At 45.8% G+C, this 20,371-nt stretch overlaps 1 protein-coding gene and 1 long non-coding RNA gene across 3 annotated transcripts in view; one reads left to right on the forward strand and one right to left on the reverse strand.

The window, feature by feature from the left end:
• Window positions 1–8,411: 8,411 nt before the first annotated feature.
• On the reverse strand, window positions 8,412–10,286 carry LOC149869461 (uncharacterized). Of its 2 annotated transcripts, none has more exons than XR_016441476.1 (2): window positions 10,168–10,286; window positions 8,412–10,060 (listed from the first exon to the last, which is right to left on the reverse strand). It is a non-coding gene; the product is annotated as an uncharacterized LOC149869461 (long non-coding RNA). The 2 variants fall into 2 exon arrangements; XR_016441477.1 differs by having other exon boundaries at window positions 10,164–10,282.
• A 352-nt stretch (window positions 10,287–10,638) lies between these two features.
• LOC149869462 (neural-cadherin-like) overlaps window positions 10,639–20,371 on the forward strand; it is an 83,857-nt gene continuing 74,124 nt past the window's right edge. The window contains exon 1 of the mRNA XM_090040363.1: window positions 10,639–10,976. Coding sequence (XP_089896489.1) covers window positions 10,643–10,976 — 334 coding nt within the window. The 5' untranslated portion in view covers window positions 10,639–10,642. The remainder of the gene's footprint in view (window positions 10,977–20,371) is intronic.

A 20,371-nucleotide genomic window follows, 5' to 3' on the forward strand; every position in this document is an offset into this window, starting at 1 on the left:
AGGTGGCGCGAGACTCCCTGGCCCAGGCCCAGGAGAAGCAAAGTGCCTGGTATGATGAAAAGGCTCACTTATGTACTTTTGAACGAGGTGATAAGGTCGTGGTTTTCCTGCCACTGAAGATAGACAAGCTGTAAGCAGCTTGGGAAGGTCCTCATGTCATCCTGGACAAGTTGGACAATGTGACCTACATAGTGGCCAGGAGTGAGAAAAAGCCTAAGATAGTTCATGTGAACATGCTTAAACCGTACTTTAATAGAAGTGATGCGGTATTCTGGATTTCCTCAGTAGAAGGATCACCTGAGGACCCAGAGGAGCCAGTCATATATGGTGACTGGGATGGAGAGGCAGGAATAGAGGAACTCCACCTGCCAGATCATCTGCCCTCCCAGGACAAGGACAAGCTGCTCGCAGCACTCAAAGACTTTGAGACGGTGTTCTCTGACAAACCAGGTAAAATGAACCTGGCGGTACAGCGATGGCTGCCCACGTCTATAGAGTGTATCCAATCCAGACTGTACCCAGTTAATGAGAAGGTGAGGCAAGAAATAACGCGAGAGATCACAGAGATGAAAGGGTTAGGGGTAATCCAGCCTTCAATGAATCCCTGGGCCAGCCCAGTGGTACTCGTCCAGAAGCAGGATAGGTCCATCCGGTTATATGTGGACTACCAGAAGCTGAATGTGATTACCAACCCTGGCGCTTACCCTATGCCCAGGACAGACTCTTTACTTGATCGCCTGGGCCCAGCCAAGGTTATTTCTACTCTCCATCTATCCAAAGGATTTTGGCAAATGGCACTGGATCTGAATGCCATAACCAAGTCTGCCTTTACTGCACCTGTGGGACTATATGAGTTTACAGTTTTACTTCTCGGTATGTGCAACTCTCCCACATCTTTTTGAAGACTGATTTAATAACCTGTTATGAAGGTGTGAGCAGTTTGGCATGGCATACATGGATGACATCGCCATCGTCAGTCAGGACTTTGAATTGCACCTGATTCATCTGATGCATCTGACCACTGTTAGGCAAGATCAAACAAGCTGGTCTTAGTGTGAAAGCCAAAAAGTGCCAGCGGGCACTATCTGAAGTGGTATATTTGGAACATCGTGTGGGTGGAGGGTCATATTGCTCCCTTAGGGGACAAGATTGAAGCCATTAGAGACTGGCCTCCACAGACCAAGAAACAAGTCAGAGCCTTCCTTGGCCTGGCTGGAAATTACAGGCGGTTTGTCCCTGGATTTGCAGCGACGGCAGCTTCCCTACATGAGCTGACCAAGAAGGGCAGCCCTGATCCAGTGGTCTGGAAGCAGGGGTGTCAGGAAGCATTTGAAACCCTAAAGGCTGCCCTGAGCAAACAAAAGATCCTGAAAGCACTGGTCCATGATAAACCCTTCTACATAGGTACCGATGCCTCCAACTCAGAACTAGGAGCTGTACTCTTACAAGAGCACCAAGAGACACAGCACCCTATGGTGTACCTAAGCCGGAAGTTAATCCCTCAGGAGTGGAACCTGTCATCTATCAAGAAGGAGTGTTTGGCAATCATTTGGGCGCTGAACAAGCTGAGGCCCTATTTGTGGGGGCACCAGTTCACCATCCTATCAGACTATACCCCACTGCAATGGTTGCAGACAATGCAGAACACCAATGCCAAGGTTCAGCTATGGGCCTGGCAGCTACAGGAGTTCAACTTCACCATCGAACACATCAAGGGAAGCCAGAATGTGATACCAGATGCCCTGTCATGAAAGGACTTTGGGTAGTGGGTCGGATGGACTCAGACCCACCTGAGAGAGCTCTGGCATTGGAACTCCCCAATGTGCTTTCATGTTCTACATGTATTATTGTTATGACTAGTCTTATGTGTTGTGTAATCTCGCTTTAGGTGTGAAAGGTGACCCAAACGAAACACGCTTATACCCATAGCTCTGTAAAGCCATATGTGCAAGGTTTTAAGGGGGTGAGGGAGAGTGTGGCAAAGGCTACCTGTTTCTCCCCCAAAATTCTGCTCTGTGACAATTTGGTTAAGATAGGCCCTACAGAGGGTACACACTTTACTCTATTTCTTTAGGTAACCTGAGCTGGATATATTCCTGAGGGAGGGGGGAAACCTGGTCCCTCTGCCTACATGACTGGCACCGGGGGGCTTGGGCTCCCTGGGGAGCTAGAGACTGTCAGTCTGCCCAGCAACCAGTGATGCATTTCAAATTGGTTGGCTGACAGCCAACAGGTGCTGGCCTCTGTAGGACCAGGCAAATGAGGTCAGAAGGGCTATATAAGTTAAGGACTGCCCGGGAGGAGGGGGCAGCAGCCATGAGGAAGACTCAGAGAGAGAAGAGCTGGACCATCTGAAACTTGCGCGCGCTGTCTCTCTGGCTCGCTCACAACTTGTGATCAAGGAACTGCCTGCCTCCAAAGGGAATCTCCACCTGCCTCTGGATGATACCTGTGAGTAAGCTACCTGACATCTAACTATGTATATAGCTTGCAGTAACTCAGATGCGTGATCAAAGGCTGCCCCAGCCACTCAATTTGCTTTTTTGGGATTTGTCTGATATTACTGTAACCTGTACCGTATTCCAACCCTACCCCTTGTAAGCAGTAAAGTTCTCCTTTGTACCTAGTGTGGGAGACTTATTGGCAGTGGGTCTACATTATGCCTTGGGGTCCCCTTGGTTCAGCTGACTAAGGGAGACCACTACTTGTGCTTCTGACTGAGGGAAGCATCCCAAGTTCTTGAAGTGAATCAAGTACCCTCGAGGGCTACTAGGCCTGTGTTTCCCAGGGTGCACAGAGTCAGAATCAAGCCCATTCCTAGGTGGTGGCAGTGTTGTCCCCAGGCTAGAGGGTGTGCTCCAGGAAGGAGCTCGGACCAGGGAGGCACTCGGAGTCTGGAAGGTGGTTGGGTGCAGTGAGGTGGGTGACTCAATGCAGGAGCGCCCCCTACTGGCCTGCCACAGGAAGGAGGTGAATTATGAAAAGTTTTCAACTTTGTACTTTGAGAAATTAAACATCTTACTATTAATGTTTTAATTCTTGTTCACATTTAGTGGTAGTATACATGGCATAATGAACATAGCTCCTCATGCGCAGGTATTTAACAGGAAATCTAAAAGGAACTATTTGTTCTATTCATTACTATTTGTTTTGACTGTCTTCTATGACTGATTTCTCTCAATATATGTATTTAGTAGTTTCTTCTCCTCTGGTAGTATTTTCATAGGTGCAAAAAAAAAGAGTTAAAGCCAATGAACATAGCTTACTTGAGACAAACTTTTACTTCTGCTTTCAAGACCTCAAATCAGGAAGGAACTTTCTTAGCTCATGGTAACATAACCTGCTTGTTCTGATGTTACAGTATTAAATTGTTTTTTGTATTTTCATTTTGTTCTTTGCTTGCACAATATTTTTCAAGCAAGTTAAAAGACTGTATACAGTACTTCAAACATTTGCCTCTCTTGGGGAAGAATAGTACTCCTTTACAGCATTTGAGTAGTATCCAGCCTATCAGCAGTGGATTCATAAATCACAGTGCCTGTGACTAGCTATGTTGAGAAATTGATAATAAATATAAAGTTTACCAGCAAAGTAAAAGATGCTTCATATCAAATTGCTGAAGAAAAAGAAATTCAAGAATGAAGGAACCTGAACTACTACTCTAATTGAAGTACTGAACGAAAACATTTTGCTTCAGCTAATCTACTTGTTTTATTCAATCTTTATCTGTAAAAATTATATTTGATTCCTGCTATTGTGTTTATAGGGCACTACTAGTACAATGAGGGCATCTGAAATCAGATTGTGATTTGTAGGATTTTACTATATTTTTATATGAAACTTGGAATCAATTAAATTTAATCTGGATTTCTAGAAATGCTTTCACACTAAATGGTCAGAAAAGGTTAATAGTAGTACCATAAGGGGCGGTGAGAAGTAGCAGCTATGCTGCTAGCCTGGCTATTCCTGGCACATTTTGTGCTTGTTTAGCTGGACTGAAATTTGAGCTTAATGGAGGAAGTATCTTTGCATACTTGCACACACCTTTATTTAAAGGTCATATTCAACCGGGGGGGGGGGAGTGGGCAACGGAGTCCCCCAGGGCTCGGTCCTTGGGCCTGCGCTGTTCAATTTCTTCATCAGCAATTTGGACGATGGGGTGAAAAGGAACCTGTTTAAATTTGCTGATGATACCAAAATTTGGGGTGAGGTGAGCATGCTAGTAGGGAGGGAAAGATTGCAGCAAGATCTGGATAGGTTACAGGAGTGGGCTAACATAAACAGGATGCGTTTCAATACTGACAAGTGCAGGGTGCTGCACTTAGGCAGTAGAAACCAGCAGCACACTTATAGAATGGGAAACTCCCTTCTTGAGAGCGCGGAGGCAGAAAGGGATCTTGGAGTCATTATTGACTCCAAGATGAACATGGGCCAACAATGCGAGGTCGCGGTTGGCAGGGCTAACCAGACCTTGTCGTGCATCCACAGGTGCATCTCAAGCAGGGCCAAGGAGGTGATCCTCCCCCTCTATGCCATGCTGGTCAGGCCACAGCTGGAGTACTGTGTCCAGTTCTGTGCGCCCCACTTCAGGAGGGATGTGGACAACATTGAAAGGAGGGCCACCCGCATGATCTGGGGACAGCAGGGCAGACCCTACAATGAAAGACTGCGGGACCTAAACCTGTTCAGCCTTCACAAGAGAAGGCTGAAGGGGGACCGGGTGACTGTCTATAAACTCACTAGGGGGGACCAGAAGGGTTTGGGGGAGACACTGTTTCCCCTAGCGCCCCCTGGCATAACAAGGAATAATGGACACAAATTATTGGAGAGTAGGTTTAGATTAGACATCCGCAAGAACTACTTCACAGTCAGCGTGGCTAGGAGCTGGAACCAACTTCCAAGGGAAGTGGTGCTGGCTCCTACCCTGGGGGTCTTTAAGAAGAGGCTTGATGCCTACCTGGCTGGACTCATTTGAGTCCAGGTTTTCTCCTGCCCAGGCGGAGGGATGGACTTGAAGATCTACAAGGTCCCTTCTGACCCTACTTGTATGATTCTATGATTAAGGCTGCAGCCCTTCTGTACTCTGTTCTTAACTCTGATTTAAAGTATAATGTTGCATTCTGGTGCATTAGTGTATGATAACTGAGACATATTTGTGTCAATCAAAGTCACCGATTGTGTTATAAAAGCCATTGCTGCATCCTCTTGTTTCCAGAATTTTGTCTTTTCATCCTAATTTCCTAGTTCTTTCACTGCTTTATAATCTAAAGCAGTGATTCTCAACCAGGGTGATCAGCACCCTGAGATGTCTTGAGACCCTTTCAAGGGTTCCGCAGGATGCCACACAGTGTTAGTATTGTTGGGTTACGTCCGCATGAGAATGGACATTTGATTCCCCGGGACAACTAGCGGTGCTGCACCTTGTGCTGCCACTACTTGTCCCTGGGGAATGTTTGTGCCACGCGCCCTCTGGCATGTGGCAGGTTACCCCAGGTTGGGTCGGAGAGACTGGAGCCAGCACTAGGCTGGCCTCAGCAGCCTTGCCTGGGGGCCTCCTGGGGCTGCAGCAGTGACAATCCTGTGACTCGGAGCCTGGCTGGCAGTCAGAGCAGCCAGGCTTTGCTTTTGAGTGGTGCGTGTTGCCCCCTCATGTGCTGCTCTGTTGGGTTTTTTGGGCAGGTTTGTTTTTGATCCCTGGATATCCAGGGGGGCCAAAAAAAAGACCCCCGTACTGCTCCCTTGCAGCATGGAGAAAAGCTGAATGTGCTTGAAAATATGATTCACAAGCATGAAAATATGATTCACAAGATAAACCCAGAGATTTCAACGAGGAATCCATAGTGTTAAAAACATTCTGACCTGTTGTGGTCTTCTCTGTTTTTTGCAACAGAAGAATTGCTCTTATTTTTCCATAGTCAAAAAAAGAGTGAAAACTAAGAGCTTGTATTTTCTCAGGAGTGCCTTGACTCTAAAATGCTTGAGAACCACTGATCTAAAGCATACTTCATGTACTATATGACTGCAAGTAACTTAGATAGCAAGGTGACAGAAACTTTAGCATTACTGTACTAGTTAGAAAAAAAAGGAAGTTTTTCTGTCTGAATCTAAAGGCTTATTTTAAAAAGGATCATTAAACCTAGAGAATGCCACTGAACTGTACAGCTGGCCTGTCCAGCAGTCCTGATTGTACCATTGGTCTCAAGACACAGGGCTATTCAGTGGGATGATTTCGGAGCCTCTTTTTGTTCCAGAGTCTTTAACCTCAAATTCAAAAGTCTGTAGAAAAGGTAAGTATTCTTCAGAAAGTTCAGAAAGTTAATGGGATTTTGAAGTGTATGCTGCTTCCTTGGTTGTGAAGCTGGCTTTGGGTTTGGATTTTTTTTTAAGTTTGTAACTGCCAGTGAAATTCCAGTTTGTTTTACACAGTTTTTTATTGTGTTCTGAACTGTGTCATTGTGAATATAGACATTATCTGTGTTTAATGTTTCTCTTTTGCTTTGTCTGTGAGCCTTCCAGTGCTCTTATGATATAGAATATAATTAGTATTTTGATTTTACTGATGGTACTAGTAGAAATAAGTTGCCTGAGGCTTGCTAAAGAGCTCAGCAAGAGAGAAAACCCAAGAATCTTGACTGTTAGTTTTCTGCAGTTCACATTTAAATCCTTGCTAAAATCATTAGCTTTATTTAATTTTTCTAACTTAGTAGGGCCTGAGAATGTGTAGAAAAATAAAATGTCATCATTCCTTCATATTACTAGACTAGAAGTCAAAGTAAAAAAGGTTTAGAAATAGTTTGTGGTTCCTCCGCTTTTTTGTATCTTTAAAATTTTGCTGCTATCTCATTCCTCATTAGATCTTAAGAATTGGTTACTACTTCCACTTGTTTGAACAATCTGACAATTGCTTGTTCTTCTAAGCAAAGTTTGATGTCTGTCCCAGCCACCTGCAAAGTATTTGGGATTGAGAGTGTGGTCGGGGGTAAAAAGGTAAGAAAAGTTTATTGACTTAACAAAAACACAACTACGCGTAGTAACAAGACAAACAATGACAGACCAGAACAATTTGCATCAGCAACTTATTGGCAAGTCCCCTCTGATGCCAGATGCACAGCAAGTTTCTCTTTCCACAAAGTGCAGCAAAGTCAGGCGTCCCTGATCAGCACTGTCCGAGAGGTACCGGGAAGGACCCTGGAATTCAGTCCTTGGCCTCCTTGAGGTCCACGGGCTCACTGATCCAGGCCAACAGCTAACTAATCCTTTCACAGAGCTGTATCTTTCTTCAGAATTATTTCTGGATATTCTGGCCAATTTATAGCTTATGAAGGGTACTGATAATGTCCAGCCACTCAGATTCTTTTTACTGCAACTGTCTTTTGACTGACCAATAACAGTACAAGCCTTGCATTCTTTTGATAAGGTAATTTTAACTGCACCACAGGGCCTTGCTACTTCAAGGCTTTGCTAAATTTACTAGGCCTTACTTTATACAAGGCCTCCCTACATCTTAAACTTTAATTAGGCTTTTAGCAGCGACACATAGCTTAATATCTAAACAAATACAGAAAAACAGTCTAATCTTCATAGAGCCTTTATCACACAGACATAATTTCAGCTGTCACAATGTCTACTCTAGACATTGGTACAATGATAGCTGGCAGCAAACAGCTGCCTATCTTAATATTCTTCTAGTTACACTAACAAACATTTGAAAAGAAAGAGGGAGGATGTGTTACTGGAAAGAACTCAGTTTAGCCAGCTGTTTGTTGGTGGTTTGTCAAAATGTGTAACTAACTTACTATTCACATCCAGTGTCTGACGAGATTTTTTTTTTTGTGGCTAGTCACTATCAACTTTGAAAAACCTTGCCATGACAGCGTTACAATGATGATAAATTTAGTAATTTTTTAATAGTTGGAAGTGATTGGCATTGCACCTTCAGTTTAAAACTCTATCGATTATGTCTTTTAATCAGCCCAATGATTCATGGTTCAAACATGATTGAGCCAGCAGTATTTGGTTTCCCAAGTCCAAAAGCTGTTCACTATTTTAAATGGTGATAACTAGACATGGATTTTTTTTCCATCTGTTATCATTGGAGGTATACAACCCCAACATTTGGACTCTTCCCTGCTCAACACCTATATTTAGATTCTGTAGGCTTCAGCCACATGCTTATTCCATCCAGTAAAGAACAGTGATATGGGTGCACATTGTGATCTAAAAAGGCCCCACTGAACTTCAGCTCTTGTACCCAATAATACTTCTCCAGTTCACCAACCTTTTCTTTAGGTTAGAGATTTTCATATAGAGTCAAGGACACATTAAGGTTAGCTCCCTGGAAAGCACCTTTTCCTAAAGCAAAAAGTGAAAACTATCAAACTTTTGTCTGTTCCTGTGGGAGAAATACAAAGTACCTTGGGGAATGAAATTTTAAATAATAGAGGTGTTTGGGACAGCATATTCTAACGATATATGGTTCTCAAAGACATCGGGTCAGGGGTTGGATCCGTAATGCAAAATTCCCAATGAAATTTGTAGAGGGGACTTTAGAGGCCCGTCTACACATTACATTTTCTGTGTTAATCATGACATAAATGGCCAGGGTGCAATACATGCACCCAATTTAAGGCACCATAAAATAGCAATTCAGCCAAAAAATATTGCACAGAAAGAAAATTTGTTTATGGCTGGTTTGTGTGGTTCTTTACATTAAATAGCTTATTGTCCAGCCTGGCTCCAGGACAGTGCTGGGTTGTGGTCCACTGTTTAGACTTTCTGATGCAGAGGAAACCCAGAATCATGGTCCTGGGCTCCCCTTTGCTGGCAAGTAGAAAGGGCACAATTGGGAACTGATTCCTGATTCCACATTAGTGCTTGCTGCCATGCATGTGTGGCATGACAGGAGGCATGATGACATCTCATAGCACCTGAATGTGTGTCAGGGACCTAAATATCCTCTTACAGTACTGGTAATTGTTTTGACTAAGACATTGAAATGCTAATTAGCTAAACTAAAGCTTGCTTGCTATGGATTTCGATTCTCTCTCTTACAGAACAATAAAGTGATATGTTATAAGTATAAAAATGAAAGAACCATACTAATTTTTCCCCAAATATTACTTGCTTTCCAAAAGACCACAGACAACACCAGCTACTTCCTGCAGCAAGAGTTATGTAAGTATTTTATTTAACATCATTTGCTTACTGTATTATAAATCCATAGTAGTCAAATACTCTAGTCAGTATTTGATTACATAATTGCCATTTGCTGGTTCAGACCATAGGTCTGTGTAGCTCAGTCCTGTGGCAGAGAGCAGATGTTGAAAGGGAACTGGGTATGAATAGGGGCGTTTTTCCCCACTGTTTCTCTCATTTGCAGCCTGCTGCATTTAAGGTCTAGGAAGTTCTGATTCAAAGGCCATACCCCTAACTCCCAGGCTCAATAGCTACTTATGCTTCATCTGATCGGTCTGAATCTGGCTTAACTGTCAGCTTCCTCAACATCTGGAGCAGCTTCCTCAACAAGTTCCACACCTAAATTACAGGTTGTGTGAATAAACTTCCTTTTGTTGAAGGCAAGCTTCTTTGGGCAGACGTGATGACTTGTATTAAACCAGCTGAGTAGTTAGAAAAAAGTTCTTAGCAAGCTTTTGGGAACAAGCATCCTTCTTCAGCCATAGGGAGTCTCTGCTGTTCTGATCTCTCCAAGGAATAAAAGAAGCTGGTGCAGCGGATGAGCAGGGGGTGGGAAAGGCCTGTCAGCATTTGCTTGCCCGCTTCTTGAGCTTCACTCTGCCCTGCTGGCTTCTCTCACAGAGCTGTGTGGCTCACCTGTACCCTTCTGGCTACACCGTCGGCCCAGTGCATCGCTGTCCAACCCAAGGTGCAGAAAGCGATGGGTGCAGAGCAGATCTCCTGCAGAGAGGCCAAGGGACCTGGGCTTGTGTAGACTGAAGAGAGGAAGGATCTAATAGCAGCCTTCAGCTACCTGGTTGCAAAGGATGGAGCTGGACTGTTCTCAGTGGTGGCAGATGACAGAACAAGGAGCCGTGGTCTCAAGCTGCAAGGGAAGTTTAGGTTAGAGATCAGGGAAAACTTTCTTACTAGGAGGGTCCTTAGCCCAACACAGCTACAACCAAAAATCCTTTTGTCGAAGGCACTACCTACTCTCTTTGCGTGGCCCCTAGTTCTTGTCTTGAGGGACAGTAAATAAATCCCTCCTGCTTTTCTTTTTCCCCCTTAGGATTTTGTAAGTTCTTCCCGTGTGCGCTCTCGAGCCTCTTTTCTACAACTGCAAAGAGGTTTCTCCCTGCAACCCTCTCCCCTCCGCACCCCTGCTCGGCCTTGCCGCCCTTCTCTGGACCTTCCCTGCTTCTGCCCTTGCTGGGGCAGCTCCTCTCCCCTCCTCTCTCGCAGACCACTGCTCCTTTGGAGACTTCCCCTGCAGCTGCCCCCGGACCAGACAGCGGGACAGCAGGTCCCGCCGCACCCCCGCCCGAGGAGCGCTGTGGAGGCGTTGCCGGCGGTGGGCGTGGCCAAGGGCCCGCCCCGAGCGCTGATTGGGCGGCTGGGCCGCGGCCGCACGTGGAGGCGGAGCGCAGAGCAGAGCTGTGAGCCCGGGCTGGCGGGGCGCTGCGCGGGGATGGGGATGGGGATGGGGCGGCTGCGCTGCTCCCGCGCCCGGCGGCTGCTGGCGCTGGCGCTGGCGCTGATGCAGCTGCGCGGGGCGGCGGGCCGGGCGCTGCTGGGCGGCGGGCGGGTGTCCTACACGGCGCGGGCTGGGGCCCGGCGCGGCGACGCCGTGTTCACCGTGCCTGACACCCGCTACCGCGACGCCGGCGCCTGGTTCGAGGTGGCGGCGCCCGCCGCGGCCCTGGGCGTGGAGCGCGGCTCCGGCCGCCTCCACCTCACCCGCGAGCTCCCGCCGGGCGGCAGCGCCGAGGTGCTGGTGCGGGTCCGCCGCCGCGGCGGGACAGGTAAGGGAAGGGGCCGGGGCCTGGGCCTGGGCCCCCGCCGCCGCGGGCCCGGGGTGCCGAGGGACCTGGGCTTGCTGTGTCCGAGAAGACTGAGGGGCTCTGATAGCAGCCTTCAGCTACCTGCAGGGGGTTGCAAAGGATGGAGCTGGTCTGCTGGCAGTGGTGGCAGATGACAAGACCCGGCGCGGTGGTCTCATGTTGCAGCCAGGGAAGTTTACGTTAGAGATGAGGGAAAACTTTCTGATTAGGAGGATAATAAAGCACCAGAATAAGTTACCCAGAGGGGTTGTGGACTTTCCATCCCTGAAGGTATTTAAGCCCCTTGGCTTGGCTGATCGAGTTGGGGCTGGTCCAGCTCCATTCAGCCCTTGCAGTCTGTGCCTCTGTGATGAAAATCCTTGCCTCAGAATTAGTTGAGGGGAGGCTAAACTTTTTAAGTTATTTCACTAGAAATTGGAAGCGGAGGTGTGCACTCTTTGGCTAGAGCTTTCACAGATGTTGATGTTTTTTGCCCAGGGTCCCAAGGGTTCCACCTCAAATGAAGTATGACATGTTACAAAAGTAACAACCAAATGCAAATCTACTGAAGTACGCATCAGACTATGTTGCCTATTAACACAATGCAATGGTGTATATGGGGAGGGGCGATAGCTTCAACTAGAGATTGTTCTTTATACAAACATTCAGCTCAGCTGTGGAATGCCATTTGCCACAGCATAAATATCACTATGTATTTCTGAAACTACTTGAAGCAGGTGGTCTAAAACCAAGTCTAAAATTTCTCGTCAATCTAGATAGAAGGTTGAAAAGCCAAATTTTTGTTAGTGTGCGTGTTTGGTTGTAATGAAAGCTGAAACGATATTTTACAAAATTATTTGCACAGCTATGATCTGTAATATGTGGTACCCTTAATGTTATTTCTATCACATTCTGTGTGTTGATAATATATTGACAAGACAGGAGCCTCGGGGAGAAAGAAAGAAATTCAATAATTAAATAGGACAAGGTCATTTACACACTCCTATTTGGGACTACTACTAATTGTCAACTATTATGCAGAATTGCAAATGAAAATATTCTTCACAGATGCTGTTACACCATCAAGATATCTGATTTTATACTTTTCCAAAAAAATAAAGATTTTTTTTTTTTTTATAGTATCGGAATCATGTAGTTGTGATGGGCCAGGAAATATACAAGTGGCAAAGATTTTTATGGGTGATTTCTTAGATCAGCTGCATTGTTGGAATAGCTTTAGCTAAGCTTTTGAATGTGGCATGCTTTGCTTCAGATTTAATTTTTTTTCCTTTAATTTTTTCATATGTTATATTTTTAAAGCAATACTTTTGTACTTTAGATGGAAAAATTAATAAACATTTGCTCCATTTATCTATTTTGCTTTGGTTTTTATTGTAATATACTTCCAGCATATGATAATCCTTAAAGTTTTGTTCAGTAAAATTAATTAAACCAGTTGCAAGAACAAAGTATGTAATGAGTAATTGAAACCAGCTGTGATTAATAATTATAATCTATATCAGTGTAGCACCGAGCAGCCTTCATCATGGATCAGGACATCAGGACATTTTTGTGGTATCCTCTACCAAAAAAAAAGAGAGAGAGATTCCCCCTCATCCCCACCCCCACAAAAAAAATCCCAAAACAACCAAGCAGACAACAGAACAGGGAGAATATAACCGGGATGGGGAAAAGACAATCTATTCGCTGATCATGAATCGAAATTCCATTCCTAGGATCTGACAAAGCTGGTTGTTGCCTATGAAAATTCCTGCTTCCGAACCAGTTATTTAGTCTCCTAGGTGGCACCTTGCTCTATCTTTTGCTTGTCTTCAGACTTAACATAATTAACCACCTCTGTACTTGTGAGTGAAGTGTCTGATAGTTAAAATATAGTAAGGACTGAGTATTTTTGACTCATCAGAAATAAGCCTGTTTTTTTTTTTTAAAGAGTATTTTTCTAAACTTACATTTAAGAAAGAACAGGGTAGAGTATATGTTAAAGTGATGGTTGGGAGCTCCTGTTACGCTCTTTCTGACACAATTCAGTGATCTCTAGAGTACCGGCATCAAGCACTACATGTATATGTCGCAGGCTGTGGTTTGAAGTTGGGTTCTTTGGATTCTTTCTCTAAATGTGCCAAAATGCTCCCTTTCTCTTCCAATGTGAGGTTTTAGAACAAGATAAGATTATCTTAATTCGAAAATTAGAAACCTGAACAGGATAACTGATAACCAGAACAAAGGTCCTACCAAACATGCTCTTTCTTCCTAGAACCAGACTGGTTCAGACCATATGTAAATACCACTATGATGATGCCTTCAAACTCAGGTGTTGACAGAGGGAGTTTTGATCAGCCTAAGCCACTTTAGTAGCCATAGGTCATTAGATTGAACAGGAAGTCTCAGGATTAAGGTTAATGGGATATCCTGCATGTATAAGTCTTTGGAAGAGCCTGATTGTAAAGAATTATGGGCATACAAGACCTGTTTTTACCGCATACAGGCAGTAGCCATCTGGTAAAATTGTAGTCTCCCAGAAAAGTAGAAAAAAAAGTTTATAGGAGGAAAACTTGAACCTTTATCTAGTAGAAAAGTGTTGCATAGTGTGCAACAAGTTTTTCATAGATTTCATAGACATTAGGGCTGGAAGGGACCTCGGGAGATCATCGAGTCCAGACCCTGCCCAAAGGGCAGGAAGTCAGCTGGGGTCATAGGATCCCAGCAAGATAAGCATCCAATTTACTCTTGAAGGTGTTCAATGTAGGTGCTTGAACCACCTCCGCCGGCAGACTGTTCCAGACCTTGGGGGCTCGGACAGTAAAGAAATTCTTCCTTATGTCCAGCCTGAAACGTCCAGCCTGAAACGGTCTTGCAGGAGTTTGCGACCGTTCGACCTAGTCATCCCTTGGGGCGCTCTGGTGAACAAACGTTCCCCCAGATCCTGGTGGTCACCCCTGATAAACTTATAGGTGGCCATCAGATCACCCCTGAGCCTACGCTTTTCCAGGCTAAAGAGTCCCATGGCTCTCAGCCTATCTTCGTAAGATCTGTTTTCCTGACCTCTGATCATGCACGTGGCTCTCCTCTAGACTCTCTCAAGCTTCTTCACATCCTTTTTGGAGAAGTTCTGTTTATCTAAATATTTTCTCTGCCAAACTGAGTTTAAAAATAACAGGAGAGAAAAAGATCCTTACAGCATTTTTTTTTTTTAATCCTCAATGGCATTTTTAAATAGATGGTCTTGAAGCTGTCTCTCCAAAGCTCTGAATTGTCATGGCTACAACAGCGGAAGGTCACCTAAGATCAGTTTCAAATCTTGGGCTCTGAGAAGAACTCAGTATGTGTATGTGACTTCTGTGTTTCGATCTGTCATCTTAAAGGCATTGTGGAACTGTTTTGCCACAGAACATGTAAAATTAGCTGGTATTAATGTCCCCATTTGTGATATTTTATACCTGTTCTGCATGTGAGTTTAGGATTTACTTTATTGTGTTTCTAGATAGAAGGTTAGTTATACACTTACAGAACTGGAGGCCTGAGGTTCATACTTGTATCTTTACAATAGGAAATTATTTAGTTTAAATGCACTTGAGTAAATGGGCAGTTGGCTAATTGATCATTTGCTTGTACAGATACTTAATTGGTATGTATAATTGCAGTACACAAGGATGTAGGAGCATATTTATGCTCTCTTTGAATGTGGACCTTGATGAGTCTTTGTCCTTGAAATTTGGTCCTTAATGGAAGGGAAGCTTGGTCACAGTTTTCATGTTTCAGGCTTGCTTTGTAAGTTTTCTGCCACTAGAGTATTTAACACTCCTCAGCAGCAGGGACTCATTTTTGGTTGTCTTTTCTTTAAGTAATGGCATGACACAACCCTTCTTATTATCTGAAAATTAATGAGACTTCAGTAGGCAGTAATAAAATCATAGGGCTGGCATTAATACGTATTGTTACATAAACAGCAACTGCTCCTAACTAGTATGTAACATTGTAAAAGAAAGGCTGTAAAATAAGTTCTGGGCTGGCTGGACAGTGTTTGAGTGAAAGCTTAAATGGCTGCATTAATCTGAAAAATCACTTACATATAAAGTCCACATTGGATGGACTGATGGCAATGATATGTTTTTCCTCAGGATTCTGCTTACCCACCTTCATGCAGGATTCCAATAGAATCAATGAGTCAGAAGGGACCTAGACAGATCATGTAGTCCAACCCCCCCGCCATGGGCAGGAAGGAGCACTGGGAGTGGCAGGGGTCATAAGACCTCAGCCAGGTGCCTGTCCAGTCTCCTCTTGAAGAACTCCAGGGAAGGTGAGAGCACCTCCTCTCTGGGATGCCTATTCCAGGCTCTGGACACCCTTACAGTGAAGTAGTTCTTCCTAATATCTAACCTAAAGCTATCCTCCCTCAGCTTGTGGCTATTGTTCCTGGTGACTCCAAGGGGGGCCCTGGTGAACACACTTTCCCCGTAGTCCCTGCTGGTGGCCCCTGATAAGGTTGCAGGCAGCCACAAGATCCCCCTCAGTCTCCTCTTGCAGAGACTGAAGAGATTCAGGTCCCTCAGCCACTCTTCGTAGGGCTGGCCACGGAGGCCTCCAACCATACAAGTGGCCTCCTCCGGACCCTCTCCAGGTTCTCCATGTCCTTGAAGTGTGGCACCCAGAACTGGACACAGTACTCCAGCTGCGGCCTAACCAGCATCGCATAGAGGGGGAGCAAGACCTCTCTGGACCTGTTAGCGATGCCCCTGTTGATGCAGGACAGGGTGCGGTTGGCTCTGCCTATTGCTTCATCGCATTGGTGACTCATATCCATCCTGGAGTCAGGATTGACTCCAAGATCCCTCTCCGCCTCTGTGCTGCTGAGAGGGTCAGCCCCTAACCTATAATCATAATGCTGGTTCCCTCTCCCCAGGTGCAGCACCCTGCACTTGTCTTTGTTGAACCACATCCTGTTCAGATCTGCTCACTTCTCCAACCTATCCAGGTCTGCCTGGATGCGGTCCCTGCCTGCCGGTGTATTCACTTTACCCCCCAGCTTGGTGTCATCAGCGAACTTGAACAGGGTGCTCTCCACACCCTCGTCCAGGTCACTAATGAAGATATTGAATAGCACCAGCCCAAGGACCGAGCGGACTCCACTGCCCACACCCTCCCAGGTCGACAGACCCATCCACCACCACCCTCTGGGTGTGCCCCTGAAGCCAGTTTGCCACCAATGTGACTGTGCATTCGTCAGTGCTGTAGTCCCTCAGCTTGCCCACCAGAATTGAGTGGGACACTGTGTCGAAGGCCTTCTGGAAGTCCAAGAAGATGACATCGACTTCCTTCTTCCTGTCTAAGCTCTTTGTTACCTGGTCATAGAAAGAGACCAGGTTAGTCAGGCAGGATCGGCCTGGCATGAACCCATGCTGGTTACCCCTCAACATCACTTCCCCTGCAGGGCTCTCACAGATGTGGCCCTTGATCATTTTTTCACAGACCTTCCCCAGGATAGAAGTGAGGCTGACTGGCCTGTTGTTGCCAGGCTCTTTCTTCCTCCCCTTCTTGAAAATAGGTACATGGCCCTTTTCCAGTCCTCAGGGACTTGGTCCAAGCACCAGGAGTCCTCGAACAGCCGTGCCGATGGCTCCAGAATGACACCAGCCAATTCCCTCAGCACCCGCAGATGAAGGTTATCCGGGTCCGCTGACTTGGACACATCTAAGCCCTCCAGGTAATCCTTAACTAGGTCTGAACTAACAGTCGGGGACTCGCACCCTTCCTGGGCCTCTCTGTGCTGTCACCCAAGAGCACCCCATTGTCAGCAGACAGGAACGTGGAGACAAAGAACTTGTTGAAGAGTTCTGCCTTCTCTCGTGCGTCCGCCACCAACTGCCCTGCCCTGCCCTGCCCTGCCTCGTATGAGTCCAATGTTACCCCGAGACTTCTTCTTGCTACCTATATACTTGAAGAAGGACTTTTTGTTATCCTTAATCCCAGAAGCTAATCTAAGATCTAGTGCTGCTTTAGCCTTCCTTACCAAATCCCTACAAGCTCGGGTCAGGGAGGTGTACTCCTCCTTTGTCCCTGCCCCCTGCTTCCACCACCAGTATGTTTTTTTCTTTGCCCTCAGGCCAGCCTGGATATCCGCCCTCAGCCATGAAGGTTTCTTGGACCCTTTTCCCGCCTTCCTGCACAGAGGAATTGTGTCCTGCTGCGCCCAAAGGATAGCCTTCTTGAGGAAGGACCACATTTCCTGGACCCCCATACTAGCTACCCCCTGGGCTCCGAGTGCCTCCCTGACTACTGCCCTGAGCACGTCAAAGTTAGCTTTCCTGAAGTCAAGCATTTGCGCTGTGCTAGTTACCCTCCCCACCTTTCTCTGAATAGCAAACTGGATCATTTCATGATCACTGTCCCCTAGCCGCACCTCTCCCACCAAGTCGTCCCCAGAGGCTAACACGAGATCCAGTATGGCGTTTCCCCTAGTGGGGACGAGTACCTCCTGCATGAGGTGTAGGTCCTGTACACACGTCAGGAAACTTTGTGAGTGGCTAGACCTGGCTGACTGCTCCTCCCAGTTGATGTTGTTGAGGAGTTTGTGGTCCCTTGCAGCGCTATTCCCAAAGGCACAGAATCGCTGTCTGTCTCAAAATGTATTCAGCATGCTGGGCACCCTGAGCGAACTCAGAGGCCCTGAATAAAACTGTTAGAGGCATTTTATGGTTTACAGACAAGATGCGCGCGCAGGTGGGAATTTTCCACTGTGAAAGAAAACAAGATATCAGGTCAGTTTGAGAGACCCTTAATTGGTTCAAACTGGTTTTTGGGTATGTGCTTGTTTTTGAAACGCTAACTAATCCTTGATTGCTTCAGACTTTAAGACGACTAAGGTTTAGTCATTCCAGAGTCTTATCAGGCTGTGTTCGTGAAATGCTGAGTCTTGCTTTGTAGTTGATTTCTACAGTATTATCTATGATCTTGTTAGAAAATTTCTACAGTGTCAGGGTAATTCATATCACCATCCCTTGCACGCACGGCCTTCCTAAGCTTCCTGGAAAATTCCAGATCCAGCTCTTCCTCCTGATGTGGTGGCCTGTAGTAAACCCCTACCATCAGATCCCTCTCCCCCCGCCCTCCTTGAAGTTTGACCCACAGGGTCTCAGTTAAGCCTTCCTCTGGTCCCATTTGGAAGGTAGAACTGGTATACTGTTCCCTAACATAGAGCGCAACCCCCCACACACCTTTTTTCCCTTTCCTATCTCTTCTAAACAACCTATAGCCCTCTATGTCTACTGCCCAGTCAAAAGTTTCATCCCACCATGTCTCCACTAGGCCAGCCAGGTTGATTTTACTACTTGCAAGCAGGAGAGCAAGCTTCATAGATTTCATAGACATTAGGGCTGGAAGGGACCTTGGGAGATCGAGTCCAGCCCCCTGCCCAAAGGGCAGGAAGTCAGCTGGGGTCATAGGATCCCAGCAAGATAAGCATCCAATTTACTCTTGAAGGTGTTCACTGTAGGTGCTTGAACCACCTCCGATGGCAGACTGTTCCAGACCTTGGGGGCTCAGACAGTAAAGAAATTCTTCCTTATGTCCAGCCTGAAACGGTCTTGCAGGAGTTTGTGACCGTTCGACCTCGTCATCCCTTGGGGCGCTCTGGTGAACAGAGCGCCTCCTGCTCGTCATCCCTTGGGGCGCTCTGGTGAACAAGCTCCTCCTGCTTGTTCCCCATGCTTCTTGCATTAGTGAAGAGACACCTTAATCCTCCCGAGAGAGCCCCGGGCCCCTTTCTGAGAGACAGCTGTTCCCTTGGTATATACCTGAGCTCTTACCTGGGCAGGTCCTATACCTGGTTGAGTTTTCTCTCACTCCTGTGGATCCCCATTGTCCTGGAAATAACTTAAAGCAGTATGTAGTCATTGCTAGTTGCTGGCAGCGGAGCAATATGAATGTATTGTAAATAATACTTAAATAGGAGTTTCACATCATGGTATTCTTAATTTAATAGAAAGAAATAAGATATGGAATGCTAAGCTATTATGGTTATAGAAATGAAATCACACTACCATGCTGAGTTTTGCCAAAAAGCAAGATGCTCAGTATAAATGTACTAATGAGGCTTAAGGCTTATTATAGCTATTGTATCTTAATTCCAAATGCACTTTTTTAACACCTGAGATTTGTGTTTGTATATCCCTGCTTTACCAGGACAGACCTGAGCTATAAATGGGAGATTGTACGATTTTTTCTCAGGACACTGATATGTTCTGTTCTTTCTATTCCATTAATCAAAACATGGGAGTTTACTAAAGTTTTGGTAACGTTGGAGTGATACTATAGCTGTGAAGGTCCAGGAAATATGCAAGGATTTTTATATGCAATATCTTTATTGTATGGCTGTCCAACTTCTAAGCTGTTGGGGGCTGAATGCCCTAGAGGCCATACTAGCAGGGAATGCTCACCCATGGGCCACACCTAAGTGAGTCATAGGCCATCTGGGTGATGCAAAAAAATTGCGGTCCGTTTCTTGGAGGCTCGCAAAGTATCACAGACACACATACATTAGATGGCACAAAAGGTGTATTTGCAAATAGGGTCAGAGCAGAGTCAAAAACTCAGATTACTCTGAACCCACCAAGGAATTTTGCAGGCTGTATTTATCTTTTTCCTCCTGGGCACGTGTGCAGAAACAGGAACTCTTACAGCTCACTTCCGTTTCATACAAGCATACATGTGGTTACATCACTACATCCATCACATGTATATTATAATTAACTACTTAAGTATGCAGGGCGGAGAGGTAAATATGCATCAACTAATTAAGCATGCTCAGAGAGTACTATAGGTCACCAAGAGTTTAACCACACCCCCCTTTCAAGGACACAGTCAGTTGAATTCCAGCTTCTGTAATCTGCATGAGAAAGGTTAGGGAGAAGCTGGGGGAGAGTCTGCGATTTAAGAAAAACTGTGGCAAGGCTGGCCAAGGAAAAGAGTCCTTGGCAGTGTTTCTTTCTTATTAGGTGCGAGATGCAAGCTGTGCATTTCTAACAATACTCCATTTCTAACATGGGCTTCTTACTATATGGATGCCCCGCACCACAAGCTGTAGTGAATCGGCCCAGCTCCCCTGCTCTCCCCCCACTGCTGTACCATGCATTCTTGCCCCCTACCCCGACTGCTGTACAGTGTGCCCAACTCCTGCTCCTCCAGCATTGTTGCTGAACTGTGAGCTTGCTCCAAGCTCATCTTCAGCTCCCCAGGTCATGCTGCGTTGCACTTTCTCTGCCTCCTGAGGGGTGGGTGCAGACACCAAAAGCCAGAGGGAGGGAAAGCCCAGAGCCTCCAACTGCTGTTGCATCTGGAGCAATGAGGGAGTGGCTGTAGGG

The sequence above is a fragment of the Crocodylus siamensis genome, chromosome 3, assembly GCF_052110815.1.
Source record: "Crocodylus siamensis isolate JL-2025a chromosome 3, ASM5211081v1, whole genome shotgun sequence".
NCBI lineage: Eukaryota > Metazoa > Chordata > Crocodylia > Crocodylidae > Crocodylus > Crocodylus siamensis.